Here is a 19046-nt window from a genome sequence, read left to right on the forward strand (position 1 = left end):
ACAAGGTAAGAAGGCGACGGGGTCTCGGGGTAGTGCGGCGTTCTAGATCTAGAAGTGGGGATGGTTGCCCGACATTGCGGATGTGCAAGTGACACAAAATTGTATAGTTTAAATGGAGAATGTTAGGTTAAGTGAATTTTTGCACCAACAAAAACAAAAATGCATAGCCTACGTCCTCCAGACACACGGAAATGTGGAACACGCAGATCTGGAAACAAGGCCGCGGTCTGGGCCAGTAAAAAAAAGGGCAGCGCTGGGAAGACAGAGTGCTGACCCGCCTCACCGCCTGTTACGTGTGTGACCTCAGCCCGATCTGTTTCTTGTGCCCAGGAGAGTGGGGACTGGATGGCTGATCTCTCCATTTGGGGAAGCATGGGCTTTTCTAACTCGCAGACAAACAGCACCTCATCTCGTACCAGCGTCTGGAGAGGGGCAAAACGCTCCTCACTTCGCAGAAAAGGAAACAGAGGCTCAGAGAGGTCAAGATTCCTTACGCCGGATCACACAGCACATCCGGCACCTCCACTCCCAGGGATCATCTGAAGCAACTGTGGAGGACGGGACAAACCAAAGAACGGGCAGTCTTAGTTTCGTGACATGAACAGTCCACGTTGTAAGAGAAGCGCTTGCATCACCCTAAGTCCACCTGGTTTGCGGTCGGAATTCCCCCGCCCGAAACACAGCGTCCCTGGGAGACACCGGCCAGGCCGCCCGGCCGCTGCTGCAAGTTCCATGAACTGGAGGCTGCGTTGGCCACGAGCCGCCGCGGGAACCTCCCACCTGCAGCCCCGTGGCTGTGCGAGCTCTCAGGTGTGTGAAAGTCTCTCCTTCCAGCCTCTGCAAACCCAGCGGCAATTCGGCAGGGAATCGTTCTTGTTGCAAAGAAGAGGTTCAGTGGCAGCTCCCACTTCCCTCAGGGTGAAAACCAGGAAATCGTCTGCCTGACTCCTGCAGTGACTCCTGGGAAGGTCGCTGCGCCAGGTCAGGGCTGAGCAGAAGCCTGGCCAGGAGCCGACTCAGCCAGCCCCGGGTCCAGAACCTCTGCGAGCAAGGTCTCGCCTCCTGGGAAGGCAGCCAGCTGCCTGTGGGCTTGCCAAGCCTGAGAACACTGTTGCTTATTATAAACGTTGCTGCTTCTGCAGGGTTTTCATGCGCGCACATTTTTTTTTTTAATTTAACGACAGGCTCGCAAAGCCAGCCGAGCTGACAATGGAGTGGGAGCCTCGGTTGCATGGCCCTGACCAGGAAGGGGCCGTCCCGCCCCTGCCAGTCAGCTGGGAAGGGGGGACACCTCTGTCCTGGCAGGCTGGAAAGGGATGACTCACTCTGGTCGTTGGGCAGCTCAGGGGATTCCCAGTCAGGCTCCTTCCTGCCAAAAAGAAAGCAAAACTCAGCCAGCAGAGGCAGCTATGGCTGGGGAGGAGCCAGGAGGCTCCCAGGGCAGCCCCCGGAGGGGACCTGCGCTGGGGTCTTGGGTAAGGGAGGTCGCAGGCCTGGAGCAGCTGCCCTGAGCTTCAGCCCCTGCCTCCGCCCCCCCCTCCACCCCGGCCAATCGTGGGCCTGGCTGCAGATCAAGGGCAAGGCCAGGGAGCCACCTGCCCCGTCGGCGCCCACTGGGTGTGCAGAGGTGGTGGGCGTGGCTACCACTGCCACCAATCCTGCCTGAAGGCAAGCCGCTCACCTCTCTCGCCTGTGACAGCCCCCTCACCTCCTGCGTTTTCCTCTCTCCCCTCAGCGTCTGCCCTACCAGGCGCAGCCAGTCCCCGCATGGGCCCTCACCTTCCACCCTTCACTCGCTCAGGCGTTTGGGAGGACACACACCAGCTTGCACACGGGGCCAGGAGGCAGGACGGGCGACCCGGGCCCCCGCTCAGGACCTGGACATGGGATGTCCTGCGTGTGCCCCTTGGGCTGTCCCCAGAGCCTCCGGAGGTGTGGCCACCTCAGCAAGCACAACCCGCTTCTCTGGCTAAGAGCTCTCCCCACCTTCTTACTTTTCAGACATTTGAAGGTCAGCCCTGGGCTGCAGCTTCTGAAACAAGCTGGTTTCACGCTCACTCCACCGTCACCCAAGGGACGCACTTCCAGGAGGGCCGGCTGCCGCCGGCTCTGCACCAGAATCCCCCTGCACCGGCGCCAGCCAGGAGGGGCTCCCCCTCCGCCTGCCCTACAAAATGCACAGCCCGGCTGCCCCTCCCCTGGGACAACCCCTGAGGTAAGGAGACCAGGGTGGCCTCACCGCCCCCGACGGCGCCAGGGCTCTGGGACCAGGAGGTCACCCAGAGCTGCAGGGAGGAGGACTGGGGCCCATGTGGGAAGGGCCCGCCCAGGGCCACCTGTGGGCAATGGGAGCCCAGCGGGAGGAAAGCGCGGGGCGCAGAGCTGGGGAAGGAGAGTTTTCGCGACCGTTTGCATTCTTGGTAGAGGGGCAAGGACGTACAGGCAGTGAAGGTTGGGGGCCTGTTCACTGTTCACTGTCTCACACTTTTTAAAACCACTGTCGTCCCGGCTGGTGTGGCTCCGTGGATTGAGTGCCAGCCTGCGAACCACAGGGTCGCGGGTTCCATTCCCAGTCAGGGCCCAGGCCTGGGTTGCGGGCCAGACCCTCAGTGGGGGACACGCGAGAGGCAACCACCCAAGGGTGTTTCTCTCCCTCAATTTCTCCATCCCTTCCCCTCTCTAAAAAGAAATAAAGTCTTTAAAAAACAATAAAAAACCACTGTCAATTTTACCTAGTCAAACCACATTTGTGTTTGAGGAACAGAAAGTCACTTTGGAAGCTCTGGAAGATAAAAAAAGTACCAAGAAGAAAGCAAAGATCACCCCGAATTCCCTCCCCCGAGACAGGCTTCGCCAGGACTCCCTACCCAGTTTAACGCCCGCCTCCCTTCCAGCAACCTCGGAACCAATGCCATCCCGCACCCGGAGCCCGAGGCCAGGCCCCAGCCCCGCGCGCTCCAGCACTGGAGCGGCCAGGCTGTCCTGGGCAGCCCGCCTCTGCTGCCTGGGGCCTGGCCACCACACAGCCAGGCCTCACCAGGATCGTCAGCTCCCCTTCCCCCGGGTGCCTGGCAGTCCGGCGTCCTCTGCAGGCCTGAGCGTCCGGGGATAACGACAGGCTGGCTCCGGGTGGTCCCAGGGGGAATGGGTTCCCCCCACTCATCCCAGGCAACTAGAATCGGTTTGTATGCCTGTGTCCTCCCCTAGATGTGGGTCCCTGGAGGGCCGCGGCCCCTGCAGCCTCCTTGGAAGCTCATTCTGGGTTCGTTCTCATTGGGTGGAGAAGGAGCAAGTGGAGAGCAGCGGCTGGACAGGGCTCAGGCCCCGGGGCTCGCTGTGCAGCGGGACCCAACGCCTTCCCCGCGCAGCGGCCTGTCCGCGCGCGCCACCTTCCGACCGAGGCCGCAACTGCAGGCGACGCCGGGGCAGGCACCGCGCACCACTCGCTTCCTGTGGGCACCTCGCTCCGTCCTCCGGGCTGCGGACCTGGGCCAGGCGGTCTCACTTGCTGAGCCCCAGTGTGGGCTGAGCCGACTGTTTCCCGGTCGCCTGGCGCCCTCTGAGGGTGCCCCCCGCACCCGCTGCAGCAGGCGCTCCCAGGCCCGCCCTGCTGCCCTCCCTGGCCCTCTTCAGCCCAGCTGGGATCCCTGGCGCTGAGACCCTGGTCCTGCCTCTTGCCTACCGTCCTTGCTTGCTTCCTTGGACCAGGACCAGCGCTCCAAAGAGGCCGATGGCCCTCACCGCCACCGCGCCATTTGCTCACTCCCATCCTCACGTGAGGCCAAGGGCTGGACACCTGTGGGATCCTTCTAAACACTCCTGCTCTACAGGATGGAGGCAGTTCAGGGGTGCATGCAGGTGAGCTGGGGCAGCATGGATAGGCGGCGGGAGGCATGGACGCCTGCTCCGTCTGTGCCCTGGTGGTAGCAGGCGCCTGGGAATGGGAGTAGGAGAAGTCTTTGTGGCATCAGGCCTGGACTCCTGACCAAAAACCAGGAGGGATGGTGGCTACGCTGCAGACACCTAGGACTGGATGCCCCGTTTCCAGGCCTGACCTAATCAGAGCACACCCAACACCCTGGAGCTGATGCAACCTCTCTGCTGGGATGCCAGCCTTGCTCTGGAGAGAGCCTGCCGTAGGATCTACTCGTCCAAGTGTTGGTGAAATTTGCTGAGTTGACCGGTTAGCTGCCATCGGCTCTCTTCAGGCCGACCCTTCCTTCGTACATTCTCCTTGGGGCACACTGGAGTGACCACAGGCATTTTTGGGACCCCACTGCAAAAATTAGGAAGGAAATCTCAGATAGAATTTGGAGTGGGAGGATCTGTAGGGCAAGTCCCTCCATCCTACCACTCAGCAGCCAATCACCCCAAACGGAAGAGACATGTGCATCTCCAACAGATTTTTAAGTTACTCCCCACCTAGGAGGACGATTTTCTCCTAACCTGGCAGTAGCTCAGCCAATGAGATACTGTCACAACCCAGCCAATGAAAAGCCATTCCGTTTGGACCTCCGAGTTTCCTTCAGTGGGCTCAGTTTATAACAACCCCTCCCAACTTTCCCGTTTCCTCTCTAAACGGAAGTTCGACTCCTTTAAGCAAGTCTCCAGACTTGCCTATGGTTTTGCCATAAACTGCATGTCCTGAATTGTGATTCTTTACTGTTTCTCAATACAAGGTCTGTCCAGAAAAAGTCCAGCCACTGTTAATATAACGAGAACAGCCTGTGTGACATCGATGTGACCTGGCAGCCAAGGCGGGTGGACTGTAAAGCGCATGCATGAGCAACAATGACTTCATTGTAGCAGTCAGTGAGGTGTTGAGTGAGCATGAGTACTGTGTGGCTGTCACACTCAAAAGAGTAGAGCGATGAACCTGCATCAGATTTTGTGTTAACCTTGAACATTCCTCCACGGAAACTCCTTCCATGACTCAGAAGCTGCAGCTGTAGGCACCTGGTGATTGGCAGGCTCGTTACGACAACACGCCTGCTCGTGCATCATGCCTCACGCAGTTTTTTGGCAAAACAAATACCCAGGTGACTCAGCCCCACTACAGCCCAGATTGGGCGCCCTGTGACTTCTGGCTTTTCCCCAAACTAAAATCACCTTTGAAAGGGAAGAGATCTCAGACCATCAATGAGATTCAGGAAAATAAAACAGGGCAGCTGATGGCAATTCCAACAAAGGCTTTTGCAGGTGTTTTGAACGGTGGAAGAGGCGCTCGGAGAACTGTGCGAGGGCCCAACGTGCCTATTTTGAAGGGGACTGAGGCACCATTGTCCTTTGTACGTTTCTTGTGCCGTGTGTCTTTTTCAATAAATGTCTCTTTTTCATAGTACATGGCTGGATACTTTCTAGACAGACCTCATAAACCCATTTTTGTTGGCAAAATGTTTCATTTCTTAGGCCAACACCACTAAGGGGAACTTGAGTTGACAGGCATTGAGTGGGAGCTTATGGGATACTTTTACGCAGTTCACAGTTGTGCTGGCCTGTCCTGGGGTAGGTATGTCTTCCACAGCTGCCAACCACCCACCCACACAAGTGTCCAGCACTCGCCATACTCGGGAGTGAAGTAGAAATAAGGTTTGTAGTGTGAACTAGAAATGAGCCTGTGCAAAACTCTTCTAATCATGCGATGTGCAAAATTGCAGAGGGCTCAGTTCTGCCCAACTCCTAGACAGAATGAAAGTTGTCTCCCCTGAAGAAGGTATTCCATGATGCAGCATAAACAACTGAATCCACCACCTACTTTTTTCCTTTCGGGTGGGAACTGCATTTATCAAGATTCCTGTATTTGTGCAGCAAACGCCTACCTGTAGGAATGCTACAGTGAACACTTCCATGCGAAGTCCTGAGTACCACCCAAACTAATGTCAACACTATCAGATACCAATTTGATCAAGCTCGCTAGCAAAAGTCTGAATCCTCAGTCTCTTCTTTCCATGAAACAGTTCTGCAAAGTCATGATGTGGCATGTAAAGAGGACACCCAAAAACGTAAGCAAAAGCGCCAGATATGCAGTCATCAATCCATACAGATTATTTTTCTAAATTTTGCGATGTTTGTGACGTTTGCTTTTTAAATTTATAATTTAAGCCCCTCTTATACAAAATTATAGTAAAAATTACTGTAAACTATTACACTATTGTAAAATAACGCCTATATATTACACAGAAGTTATGTATTTTTCTAATTTTGGTGTTACAATTTTCCTTCATCTGAGAGTCGTTCCCCAAATTGTGCCCAACGTCTCTGCATCACGTGACCACAACTCCCGCAAAACAGAGCTCCAAAATGCACGCACGGGGACAAAATAAAGGGACGAAGCAGAGACGAAGTTCAATTACAGAGAAACAGGCACATGCACTTCCCTTGACCCCAGTTCGCGAGCGGATATGCCCCGCACCCGCGCCCCTCCTCTGCTCGAGCGCGCTCTCCGCACAGGCCCTCCCCGGCGCTCAGGACCGCAAGCCCGCGTGCCGCCGCTCCACTCTTCCGTGCCTCTCCACCTCCCCCACGCCCCCTTCACGCCCCTTCCCCGGCTCTTCCGCGCTCCACCTGCGCCCTTACGTCGTTCCCTCCGCGCCCCCTCCGGCCCCATCCCCGCCCCTCCGCGCCCCCTGGCGCACACTCCGGGCCCTAACGGCGCCCCAAGCGCGCCCCCTCCGGCCTCCTCCCCGCCCCTACTTGCCCCTTCCGCGCCCTGACGTCGCCACCCCTACGTCACGCACCGCCCCCGCGTTCCCCTCAGAAGAGCCGGGCGAGCATTGGCCCCGAGCCGAGGGAAGTGCCCGCCCCTCCGGGCCGCAGGCCAATGGGAGGCGGGGGCGGGACCCTGGCTAGCACCGGAAGCGGCGGAGCGACGAGGCGACGTCGCGTCTCTGGATCTCCAGCAGCTGCCGCGGAGCCGTCGGACCGACCGCGGGACCCGCCCGCCCCGCCATGGCCGAGAGCGACTGGGATACGGTGACGGTTCTGCGCAAGAAAGGCCCCACGGCCGCGCAGGCCAAGTCCAAGCAGGTGCGGGCGCCGCTCCGGTCTCCTGACCCAGGATCGGCCGGGAGGATCGGGCGGGACCGGCGCGGGACCTGCGCGGGGCCGACGAGGAGCCGGGGGTCGCTGTCGGGAAACCGGCGAGGGAAGGGGCGGGGATCGGGGCAGGAGAGATGGCCGATCAGGGACAGTTCGGGGCGGACGTGGCGGGTCTGAGGTGAGGATAGGGGCAGAAGGTAGAACCGAGGACGGTCGGGTGATAGCGGGTGGGTGGGGGATGGGACAGGATCAAGGGGCTAGGACACGGCAGGGCGGGTGGGGACCGGAACGCCGAGGACGGGGCGGGGGGGGGGGGGCGTGGACGCGGGCCTGGCCTGGATCAGAGGTTTCCGGACCAATGATCCAGACCTGGGGTTGGCGCCGGGCAAGGTCCGGAGGCCTGAGAGCTCTGGGCGCGGACAGGGACAGCAAGGGTGAGGCAGATGGAGGACGGGACAGGGTTGTGAGGGTGGACCTTGGGCCGGCACGGGGGTCCTGCGGCACGGATAGGGGGCACGGGTGGGATGGGACCGGGCAAGGTTGAGCCCCCCAGAGAGCGTCCGGTCCGAGGCCGCCGAGGCACACTGCAGTCTGTAGGGGCTTTCTGCGCCGGGGCTGAGCCAGCCTCCCCGTCCTGCACGTGGAGATGACCCCCGAAGGGCGCCTGGGCGCAGGTTCTCAGCCTCGCCAACCTGTCCAGGGTCACCTGCGAGTCTGATGTGGGGGGAGGGGTGGTTCAGTCACCACCCCGGCTCTTGTACGCTCTCAGGAGCCTTAGGCACGCAGCGCTGGGTCTGGGCCAGGACTGGCTGCGGCCCGGTGACCAGCCCTCATGGGCCTGTCCTGGGCTTGCTGCGCAGTCAAGAGCAAGTCCGCTGTTTTTTTTCCCCAAAGGAAACTTAACAGCCGTGAGCTAGGAGCCACGTGAAAAAGTCTAGAAAGCGTCTTTGAACACATCATACTTATGAGTGTCCCACAGTCACTTCCCTGAAGAGTTAGAAGCACCAAGAAGCGAACGTGTTATCCTTTGTTGACGACAGATAATGGGTGTCACTCGTGGTGGTGCTCGGAGCGGGGTGCAGGCTCCCAGCGCTGCGCCCTCTGTGTCACTGGGGCCGGGAGCCCCCGGGGAAGGCCAGAGCGGGTCCGCGATGCGTGTGCCGGAGGTCGGCCTGTGTCGGGTGCAGGCTCCGGGAAGGAGGCCGGGAGCGGGTCTTTCTCAGCAGCAGGGGCGTGAACGGTTCCCGTCTCCCTTAGCAGCAGCTCATGGGGAGTTGGCTGAAGATGGGCTTGAGTTTAAACCCAGCCCTGGTGTCAGTCCTTGCAAGTGCCGGTGTCGCGGCCACACCTGGGAGTCTGCTGCCTCGGAAGGCACCAGGCAGCCCACGCCAGGACTGCCAAAGCTCGTTTTCCCCAAGAAACGTTTCCTCATTTTTAGGCCATCTTAGCGGCCCAGAGACGAGGAGAAGATGTGGAGACGTCCAAGAAATGTAGGTGCCTGGGCTTCCGGTCGCGGCGGGAGTGCGGTGGCGGGCGGCCCCACCGGCGCATGCTGTGGCCGGGTGTCAGGGCAGCTGCTGGCAGCGCCTGGCATCTCGCCAGAGCCGCTGTGGTCGGCACGGGTCGGGCGGCTCGTTCTGCCTGCTCCCACCGCTGGGAGGGAGTTCTGGGCTCTCTGCTCTGAGGCCAGTGACGCTCTCGCAGCTTGGGTGGCCTGGCTTTCCGGGTCACCTGGGCGCAGGGGGCCTTGCCTGTCATGCCTGGTTCCCATCCGGAAGTGGCTCTCCTTGGCATTGGGAGCAAACCCTGTCTGTCCTGCCCCCCCCCGCCCCCGCCCGGTCCAGGGGCTGCCGGCCAGAACAAACAGCATTCGATCACCAAGAACACGGCCAAACTGGACCGGGAGACGGAGGAGCTGCACCACGACCGGGTGACCCTGGAGGTGGGCAAGGTCATCCAGCAGGGCCGGCAGAGCAAGGGGCTGACGCAGAAGGACCTGGCGACTGTGAGTGTGGCGGGCGCACCTGGGCTGCGGGCTAGTGGGCAGGGCGGCGTTCAGGAGGGTCTGCGTTGCCGGCTTGGGCTGCCCGGTGGCTGGGAGGCGTCGGTCGCCCTCACCCTTGCCCCGAGGACCCCTAAGGCCTCGGGGGAAGCCACGGGAGGCCAGGCGTGCCCTCCTCTCACGTGTGACCCCCGAGTGTCCAAGAGCCGCTCCGCGGAGGCCCTCGGCCCGGCTGTCACGGAAGGCGGTGCCCCGGGCCCGTGTGTGCGCGCCCCCCCGCCCCCGTGTTGCAGCGTCTCCCTGCTGAAATGACGGTGTGGGATGCGTCTCTTTAGAAAATCAACGAAAAGCCGCAGGTCATCGCGGACTACGAGAGTGGGAGAGCCATTCCTAATAATCAGGTTCTGGGCAAGATAGAGCGAGCCATTGGTGAGTGTCCTAGCCTTCGCCGGGGGACCGGGTGCGAGGGCCGCCCCTCCTGGGCCGGGCAGAGAGGCTGGGCTCTGAGAAAAACCCCAGGCGCGCGCTGTGTGGCTCCGTTCCCCTTTCACGTTCCCTCCACCGCCCCTCCCCGGGTCAGGCGTCCTCCGAGGCTATTGCTGTTCCCACTCGCCCCTCTGTGGTGCCAGCCGGAGCCCCAGGCCCAAAGTCCCGGGAGTGCTGGTCCTGGGGAGGGAAGGGACAGTGGCTCTGGGTCCTGCGGCCGGCAGTTGTGGAGCACCCAGTTGGGAGCGGGCCACTCGTCCCTGGACCCGGCCCCTCTCTCCTCTTTCCTGTGGGGTGAGGGAACTGGTGCTCAGGGCACCCAGGGGGCCCCCGCTGCCGCCTCGGGGACCCCTGGCTGGGGAGGCCGCAGTGCTGCTCTGCCCTGCGAAGCTCCAGGCTCTGAGCTACAGGGGTCAGTGGGTCCGACGACTCTTCCAGGCCTCAAGCTCCGGGGGAAGGACGTCGGGAAGCCCATCGAGAAGGGGCCCCGGGCGAAGTGAGCACAAAGCCTCGAAACCCACGCCCCGGCTGGTCTTGTCTGGTTGGCTCCCCTTGACCCCCAGCGCCAGCACGGGTCTCTTCGCGTGGCCGAGCGGGACTCGGGGTGTCAGTCCTGCCCGGGGACCCCCTCCACCCGAACCTGCTGTCAAACAAAACCTTGCAACATGTTTGCTTCTCCTGATTGTTTTTCCTCCCTACCCCCCATCCTCAAATTGAGGTGCAAAATGCCACTGTTCTCTCCCGAGGTGTCAGCCTGGCTGTGGGTGTGGCTCCGGGGGGCGCTGAGTGGGAGCCCGTCGTGGGTGCAGGGTGCTGGGGAGGCCCAGTCGGGTCCAGGAGGGGAAGAGGCCACCTCCAGTCTGGCTGATAGAGACGCTAATAAAGGTTCGCTGCCCTCCCTGCGGGTGTGCGTCATCCTGTCTGTCGTCCGGCCCTCTGGGCGCAGCCTTAGCGCCCTCCCCCCTTGGCCCACTGTAGGGGGAGGGGGTGGTGCCTGAGGAGCTGCGAGTGCCGCCACCCACCAGGACAGTTAGTGGGCGTCCGCTGGCCTCTTGGCGTGGCACCCCGTGCCCCGCCCTCCCCCGGCCTGCGGCCCGTGGCCACGCCCGCCCCCGCAGAGTCTGGTGGGCCCGAGCAGCGCGGTGGAGCTGGCAGGACGGGGGCACCTGGCCATCACCCCCTTCCCAGCCCGGACGGGGCAGTGTCCACACCCACCATGGGAGAGCAGGGCCCAACACCCTCCCTAGGTCAGAAAGACCTGGCTCCATGTCCCTAGATGAGGATGGCGCGTGGGCTCAGCAGGGACCTGGACACACCATTAGGGACGTCACTGCCCTCAGCCCCTCAGAGTGTGGGGGACGAGTGGCCTCCGCTCGGAGACGCACAGCTGTGGCGGCTGCTCGCACACAGGCGCCCCGGCCGCGGGGCGGCGGGCACGGCCCCCCCCAAGCAGGATGCACAGACGGGCCAGGGGCAGAGGCCGCCCGGGGGGGCCGGGGTTTATTGGCGGGGTGAGGGCTGCCGGGCGTGCGGGTGGCCGTCGGCAGGGCGCAGCTGCGGGGCTGAGCCCATCGTCCCCAGGAGGGGCAGGCGTCCCTCCTGGGCCGAGGCGGACCGGAGCAGGGGAGCTGGCATGAGGAGCCAGGGTCTTCTCTGGGTCTACGGGTTGTTGGTGACCAAGGCTGGCAGGGCGACTTGGTCCTAGGGGAGCAGTGGAGTCTGGTGGCTGCGGGGCAGGTCACGGGCCCCTGCCCCACTGTTCCCCGTACTCCAGGGAGAGGCCAAGCACAGGGCACAGTGCCGCCCCCTGCCCCCCGCCCGCCCGCCCCCACCTGTGGCCCTACCGCACTGAAGAGAACGTTGTCAAAGCCTGGGGCCGGGCCGGGGCCCAGGGCCGCTGTCCTGCCCCGGAAGGGGCAGCGCCCCCTCCTCTGCAGCCAGTGCCACCCCGCAAGTCCAAGCAGAGCCAGGAGCATGGCGAAGAGGGTGCCGCCCACCGCGGCCGCCACCTCCACGGCTGCAGCCACGTCCCCTGTGGGCCGGGGGGGCAGTGAGTCCCGGGACGTCCGCCCCCCCGTCAGCCCCGCTGCCGAGGCCAAGGGCGATGCCGGGGGACGCTGGGGTCCACTGCTCGGAACGGGGCGCGGCCAGCACAGGCTCCAGGCCAGGGCCGGGGACCTGGCAGCCAGGTGTCATGGCCTCAGGCTGGTCCCCACTGAGTGGTGAAGTGACTGCAGTCAACAGGGCTCCAGGAAGGGGCTGGCCTGTGTCTGGCCTGACAGGCACCTCCCAGGGCCCAGCCACACCCTGGGAGCAGAGCACGCAGCTGGGCCGGCGGGCCAAGGGCGGGGATGGCGAAGGGTTGGCCTCGGTGGCTCTCCTGGCCTCTCAGGCGGCCACGTGGGCCGCGAGCCGCAGAGCCACGGAGGCCCAGACCCAGAGCAGGCGGCCAGCGTGGGCAGGGCATACCCTGGCTGGGTGCAGGCGGCTGGCAACGCTGCCCGGCCAGATACTCCACGTCGTCCAGGGCGACGGGCCCCAGGGCTGGCTGGCCGCTCAGAGTGGCTTCAAACACGATCTGACCGAGACCGCAGAAAGGCTGTGTCACTGGAGGCAGAAGGGCCCACCGGAGCCCCCGGAGGCCCCCGGGCTCCAAGCAGCCGGCCTCACCTGGAACTCCTCAGCACTGGCCACCTCCACCCGGGCTTCTAGCCACTGCTGCCGCAGGCGCCCGCCCGTGCCCCACAGGGCCAGCTGGCCTCGGGCGCTGTGCTGGAGCACCCTCAGCTCGCCCTCGTCTGAGAGCAGAGCCGGGCAGGTCAGGCCCCCGGAGGGCCCGGGGGTGGGGCTGCCCCCAGGCCCCTGCCGCCTGCTCCCTGCCGCCCGCCCCCCGGCCCCTGCCGCCCGGGCGCCGCCAGCTGGGCCACTCACAGAAGTGCTGGGGAAAGCCCATGTAGTACCAGAAGCGGAGGCAGGAGGCCTCGGTGGCGGGCAGGGGCTGGCTGCGCAGCCAGGCTGCCCGGCCCCCTGGGCCCAGCACACCGGTTTCAAAGAGAGCAAAGTGGCCTGGAAACGCGAGAAGAGGGGGCCCACTGGCTGGGTGGGGCTGGGCCCCGGACCCGAGGCCCTGACCCTGATGGATAGCTGGGCAGGCAGCGTGCCCTTCCCCGGCTCTGACCTACCCACATCGGTGCCCAGGGTGTGGTCCACGGGGGGCTGCAGGTATCGGGAGGGTGTGTTTCCGCTGCTCCAGTCCCAGCGGTACCCGCCCAGGCTGGGCCGCGGCAGCTGGCTCCAGCCACACAGTCCGGTCTCAAAGTCACAGGAAGCTGCAGGGGACCAGGGCCGTCAGCGGCGCTGCCCCTGCCGGGGACAGCGCTGGCACAGAGCTGCTACCACCCGGGAGTCACAGCAGGTCCCGGGGCCGGGCTGCAGGGCTCCCACCTGGCCGAGGGCAGGGCCCATCCTGCAGGAGCAGGTCATCCAGCGCGACGTAGGAGCGCTCCACGCCGGCGGCCACGGCCTCAAACACCACCTGGGCAGTCACAGGGCAAGGCAGCCTCACGCCTGGCCGGGTCTGGACAGCCCGAGGGAGCGAGAAAGGGCCCGCGCCCCGGGCACTCACCCTCCAGGCCCGCTGGGCCTGCACATCCACGCTGCCCAGGCGCCAGGCAAGCCCTCCGTGCTCGCTGAGGCTGAGCACCTGTCGCCTCTCGGCCTCCTCCACGTGGACCTGCAGGGTACCTGCCCCACCAAACGGCCAGCGCAGGTCAGCAGCGGTGCGGGAGCCATGCCCTCTCAGGGCCGCGCCACAGTAGCCCCCAGGCAGCCCTGGCACGGGGCTGGCGTGGACGCGCAGCCCCTCCTCCCGACAGCCCTCACCTGGGTTGCGGAGGCTCAGGTGGTACCAAAAGGTCAGGCAGGCGGATTGGGTCAGGGGCCTGTGCTCCTCTGAGGTCAGGGAGGCCACGTGGCCGCGGGGCAAGACCTGTGGGCTCGTGTCCACTATCATGTAGTGCCCTGGGTGAGGGCGCCAGCCTCAGCCTGCGGCCCTGCCCCACGCTGACCCCACGTCTCTCGCGCCGGCCCCGCCCCCGCCTGACACGTCCTCCCGGTCTGGCCCCGCCCCCGGCCCCGCCCCCGCCCTCGGCCCGCCCCGGCCGGCACCCTGAGCTGTCTCCGTGGTGTGGTCGGTGGCCGGGCCAGAGGCGGCAAGGCCCGTGGCGTTGGTCTGGCGAGTCCAGAGGCCCCCCATGGAGAAGCCGCAGGCCGAGTCCTCGAAGGAGCAGCGCTCAGGGGCCCAGCAGGGCCCAGGCCGCACAGCCACGTCGTCCAGCGCCATGGTGCCGTGGAACCCGTCCCGGAGGCCCTCGAACAGCAGCTGTGGGCACAGGGTGTCAGTGCGGGGCCGTGCCCCGCGCCCCCCGCCCGGGAGCCGGACCTCACTTGGTACTTAGCACCAGAGTCCGCCCGGTGGTGGAGCGTAGCCCAGGCCTGGTGCCAACGGTTGCCTTGCGTGCCCGACTGGGACCACAGCTGCGCGTCTGCCTCCCCATCCCGTCTCACGACCAGGCGCAGCGTCCCTGCAGGGAGAGTGGGGTTCGGAGGGGAGCAGACCGCCCTCCTGACACCTTCCCACCCTCTCCGCAGCCCCCGAGGGGCGCAGGCGCGCGTGGCCACGTCGCGTCTCCAAGCCCTGCCCCGCGCTGGGCCACTCACCAATCTGGGGCCCGTGGAGGTGGTACCAGAAAGAGAGACACTCCCGAGGGGCTGCCGGTGTCTGGGGCCGGGTGAGGACGTGGGCCCCAGGGCCTCGCGCCAGGGGGTTCGTGGGGTCCAGGAGCAGGAAGTAGCCTGTGGGGTGGGGGGGGGGCACCCTGAGTCTGGACGCCGCCCCCACTCCCAGGCACTGCCTCCCAGCCTGGGGCTCCCGCCCTACCTTTGCCTGTGGTGTGGTCGTACGCGGGGCCACGGCTCTGCAGCCGGCGCCAGTGGGCGTCTGCGAGGTGGCCTGTGTGCCAGCCGCACATGTCCCGCTCGAAGTTACAGGAGACCTCTGGGGGCGGGGCAGCGGGGGGTCAGCACGCCCCGCACCCCACCCCACGCCCCTGTGGCTTCCTGAGAGGGCGGGGAGACCCTCTCTCCACAAAGGGCCTGCGGAGGTCCCTTGGGGGGATCTGGAGGGAGGCCCCAAGGTGGGGCCTGCGCCCGGGGATGGGGGAGACCTGCGTCTTCCTTGGTGACCACTGTGGGGCTGCAGTCCTTCAAGAGCACGTTGTCCACCCCAGCGCCCTGCTGGCCAGGGCTGTCCAAGTCCACCAGGCCGACCAGCTCCAGCTTCATGGGGGACGCGCGGGAGGGACTGTCAAGTCAGGGTTGGCTCCGGGAGCCCCGCCCCGGCCACCACCCCCCACCTCCGCCCCAGGCTGCCCTCCTCACCCGGAAAGGCCGGCGGCGTTGCCCCAGGAGGACCGAGACCGACTCCCAGCCGCCGCCGCTGCCGCTCGGGGCCTCCCACACCAGCTCCCGGGTGCCGCCTTCCACCACGAGCAGGGCCAGGAGGCCTGGGCAAGGGTCCCCAAGGGTTAGCTCAGCCCGCCTCCGGGCGCACCTGGGAGCCCTGCGGCCCGGGGCGGGCTGGGCGCCGGGAGGGACGGGGCAACAGTACCTTGGGCGTTACTCCGAAAGTAGTAAACCATGTGGAGCGCGCAGTGCGGGCCCGAGGGGCCCAGCGGGGGCGTGAGGGCCCGGGCCTCCGGGGTGAGCTGCCCCCAGGCCCTCTGCAGGGACAGGAAGTGCCCTGGGGAAGGGCAGGCCGCTTAGAGCGGACTCCTTCCGGGGACCCCCAGCTCAGAGACCCCCCTCGTGGGAGCGGCAGAGCAAGGGACCCCTCTGGGGGTGCAACTCGCAGTCGGCAGGCTGCCGGCTGCCCGAGCGGGAGGCTGGGGCCTCACCAGCGGCAGCCCGGCCGGCATCCGCGCCGGGGCCCCCGTGCTCCTGGGCCCGGACACGACCCCACTGCAGCCGCCCCACGCTGGCGTCCTCCCAGCCCCCGGCCGCCGGGTGCTCGAAGTCCGCGGTGCCTGCAACAGCAGGGGGCGCTGAGCGGCAGGGGCCGGCCCCCCAGCGGGGGAGGGGCGCAGCCCCGCCCCTGCCGCGGCGCCTCACCGCAGCCCCGCTCGTCCTGGCCCTCGGCACACTGCTGCTGGAAGTCGCACAGCTGCTCCGGGGGGACACACAGGTCGCCGCAGGAGAGGTGGCCCGGCTCACAGGAACTCTGGGGCGGCAGGCCAGGCGGCTGGGCGCCGGGGGCTGGGCACGAACGGGACACCTCTGTGGGGGCAGAGCAGACGGGAGTCAGGGGCGGGGGCGGCGCTTGCCCGGGGAGGAGGGGGCTCAGCAGGCTCACCCAGGGCTGGTTTGCAGCCGTCAGACAGGATGAGGTCGTCCAGGCCCACGACGCCCCCGGGACCCGTCTGCCCGGCCAGGAGGATCTGAGGACACAGGGAGCTCGGGCGGCGCCTGGCACCCATGCGCTGTCCCCGGGGCCTGCTCCTTCGAGCCTTCTCCCCGCCGCCTGTACTTCCTGTGTGCTGGACAGCGCGCCTGCCACCACCCCCGCGGCCCCTCAGGAGGGGCCATCTGCAAGCCACCCTCCTCTGGGCTCTCCAGAGCCCGCAGGCCAACAAGCGCCCCGCGGAGCCCGCCTGAGGTGCTGCCCACCCGCCCCTAGGGCAGCCCTGGCGGCCTCACCCGGAAGGGGTGCTCGCTCTGGATGTCCACCCGGTCTCGAACCCAGGCGGCCCCCAGCTCCCCGTGGCGCCTGCGCAGCAGGACGGGGACCCTGGGGGTGCCGGGGCCCTGAGCCTGCAGGTGCAGCTGGAGGAGGCTGGCCTCGGACCCGTGCAGGTAGTGATAGAAGGTGAGCTGGGGAGGGACCGAGGAGGGTCAGGAGCGGCGCCGGGGACCCAGCCGCCGCCGCCGGGCAGCCCGGCGGCCCCAGCCCGCCTCACCGAGCAGCCGTGGGGGCCCAAGGCCTGGAGCTCGGGGCTGTAGAGGACGGCAGGGGCGCCCGGCCCCGCGACGGAGACCAGGAAGTAGCCTGGGGAGAGAGCGGGCATGGGCGAGGGGTGGGCGCGGGGGCGCAGCGACCACCGGGGCCAGGGCTGCGCCGCGGGTCCCCAGGGGGCCTCACCCCGGGCGCTGTTCCGGCTGTGGTCTCGGCGCGGCCAGGAGGGGCGCAGGGGGACGCGGGCGCTGTGGTTGCGGGTCCAGCCCTCCGAGCAGTTCCACAGGCCCAGGCCCCCCTCAAAGTCGGCAGATACGTGGTGGCCTAGGGTGGAAGGGGGCTCAGGCCGCCGGGCAGGGCCTCCCCGGGACGCCGCGGGCCCTCGGGCCCTGTGTCTGGACGGGCCGCCCGCCCCCGGAGGGACCGAGCCCAGGGCAGCGCCCCCCGCGCCCCCGCCCGCGGAGTGAGAGCCCGCTCACCGCACGCGGCCGCGCCCTCGTCCGAGCCGTCCCCGCAGTGGTCCTCCCCGTCGCAGAGCTGGCGGGGCTCCACACAGGCCCCGTTCCCGCAGCGGTGGGCCCCCTGGGGGCAGCGAGCCTGGGGGGCTGCGTCGCGGAGGGCCCCCAGTCACCCCGGCGGCCCGGGCAGGGGCTCGGGGCCTTTGCGCTGGGCGGGAGCCCCCCCGCCCCCCGCCGTGGGCCCACGGGGCGGGGTCTCACCGGGCAGCCCGCAGCCCCGGAAGGCCACGTCGTCCAAGGCGACCGCGCCCCTGTGGGTGGCGTTCCGGGTGGCAGAGAAGGTCACCTGAGGCGAACAGGGTCCTTAGGACCTAAGTCAGGGCTCAGACCCAACCCTCGGCCCCCCCCACCATCCAGAGCGGCCTCCAGGTCACCTGGAAGTCACCCCGGACACGGCCGGGGGCCACCACCAGCTCCTGCCAGCCTGGGCCCCAGGGCCCTGAGCTCTGCCACAGGGCCAGCGTCTCCGTGCCGTGGGTCAGCTCCAGCCGCAGCTCAGCCGCATCTGCAGTGGGGGCACGGGCCTGCTGGCGGCACCCTGCCCCGAACCCTGCCCCGCCCAGTCTGCTGCAGCCGGCCTCCTCGGCCCGCTCGCCCCCCGTCCCGGGGCACGCCGCCCCAGCAGGGGTCGCGGGGTCCTGGGCACCCACCTCCGGCGGCTGCGTGGTACCAGAGCCTCAGCTCACAGGTAGAGGCCGCCTCGTGGAGGACGGGGGAGCGCAGGGCAGCGACCGACGCCTCTTTCCCATGGTGGGTGCCGACGGCCATGTACCAGCCTGGACAGGCAGAGAGGTCAGAGGATGGGGCCAGAGCCGGAGCCCCAGGAGGGAGGGGCTGGCGTGGGGACCAACGAAGGGAGGGGGCGGCCAAGCCTCACCCAGGTCGGTGCCCAGAGTGTGGTCGGAGCGCGGTCCGGCGCTCTCCAGCGCGGCCCCCGCCCGGCCCCGGCGCCAGCCATAGCGCGAGGTGCTGATGTCCTGCCAGCCACAGGGGTCCTGCTCGAAGTCGCAGGTGAAGGGGGCCCCTGGGGCGGGAGAGGCCCCCCCGTGGCCTGGGAGAGCGGGCCGTCAGGGGAGCGCCCCCGGCTGGCCCCGCCCCCGCCCCCCGCCCGCCCCCGCCCGGCGCCTGCTCACCGCACTGGGTCTCGTCAGAGCAGGCCCTGCAGTCACACACGAAGTCGCACAAAGTGTGGCTGGGGGTCCCGCAGTGGTCGGGGGCCCGGGTCCAGGCTGCGGACCCTGCTGCCAGCAGAAGACCGCCAGGTGGTCGGCGGCAGGGTGACTCCCCCCGCCCCGATAGGCCTGGGAGCCCCAGAAGCCCTCAGACCCCGGGAGCCCAGGCTGCCGGTGCCCCACTCAGGGGCGTAGAGCCGGAGGTCAGGAGGGGGGCCTGGGTCTGGGGCTGGGGCGCCCGGTCAAGGCCGAGCAGAGCACGTCTGGCCTGAGAGGCTGGCTGCCGGTCAGGGTGGAGGACGCGGGCGTGCCTTGGGCCACGGCCCCCCGGGGGAAACCGCCTCTGGGGAGGGAGGCAGGAGCCCAGCAGGGAGACGCGTCAGTGGGTATGAACAAGGGGGTGTGTCAGTGGGTGACCCAGAGCCCTCAGGCGCCATCCAGCCCTGGAGCATGGACCCGCCTCCAGGGCCCGCGCGCTTCAGGGCTTGGGAGAGCAGAAGTTCTGTCCCTCCCCCAGCAGGCAGCCCCCAGGACCCCGAAGGCTCACTCTGGGCCCCCCAGAGCAGGCCGCCCGGGGCTCTGTGCCCAAGTCCCCAGCCAGCTCTGCTCCCGGAGCCAGAGCCGACGACTCACCCAGGAGCAGGGCCAGGGCAGGCAGCAGGTGGCCGGGCAGAGCCATGGTCGGGCTGCAGCGGCAAGGCCGGGGCTGCGCGTACGCTGGGCGGCCCGGTGGGGACTTTGCCCGGTTCCCAGTCCCCGGCGCACAGCCTCGCTCTGCTTTAACTGGAGAGGGGGCCTCACCCCTCCTGTGCTGTGGCCCC

General features: G+C 66.7%; 2 protein-coding genes across 2 annotated transcripts; one reads left to right on the forward strand and one right to left on the reverse strand.

The window, feature by feature from the left end:
- The first annotated feature begins 6853 nt into the window (after positions 1-6853).
- EDF1 (endothelial differentiation related factor 1) lies at positions 6854-10417 on the forward strand. Its single transcript, XM_054584775.1, has 5 exons — positions 6854-7026; positions 8477-8528; positions 8883-9043; positions 9376-9469; positions 9965-10417. Exons 1-5 carry the CDS (start codon positions 6949-6951, stop codon positions 10024-10026), a joined length of 447 nt encoding a protein of 148 aa, XP_054440750.1. The 5' UTR covers positions 6854-6948; the 3' UTR covers positions 10027-10417.
- Positions 10418-11185: 768 nt separating this feature from the next.
- MAMDC4 (MAM domain containing 4) lies at positions 11186-18904 on the reverse strand. Its single transcript, XM_054584776.1, has 27 exons — positions 18859-18904; positions 18187-18294; positions 17931-18104; positions 17704-17829; positions 17428-17558; positions 17255-17339; positions 17015-17140; positions 16722-16859; positions 16540-16628; positions 16280-16453; positions 15898-16020; positions 15695-15824; positions 15481-15609; positions 15195-15326; positions 14466-14582; positions 14246-14380; positions 13973-14109; positions 13694-13907; positions 13409-13546; positions 13152-13270; positions 12971-13061; positions 12709-12855; positions 12458-12592; positions 12197-12324; positions 11996-12104; positions 11371-11558; positions 11186-11227 (listed from the first exon to the last, which is right to left on the reverse strand). Exons 1-27 carry the CDS (start codon positions 18902-18904, stop codon positions 11186-11188), a joined length of 3411 nt encoding a protein of 1136 aa, XP_054440751.1.
- Positions 18905-19046: the final 142 nt, after the last annotated feature.

This window comes from Pteronotus mesoamericanus, unplaced genomic scaffold (genome assembly GCF_021234165.1).
Source record: "Pteronotus mesoamericanus isolate MK-2021 breed Mesoamerican mustached bat unplaced genomic scaffold, CSHL_Meso_final contig_78, whole genome shotgun sequence".
NCBI lineage: Eukaryota > Metazoa > Chordata > Mammalia > Chiroptera > Mormoopidae > Pteronotus > Pteronotus mesoamericanus.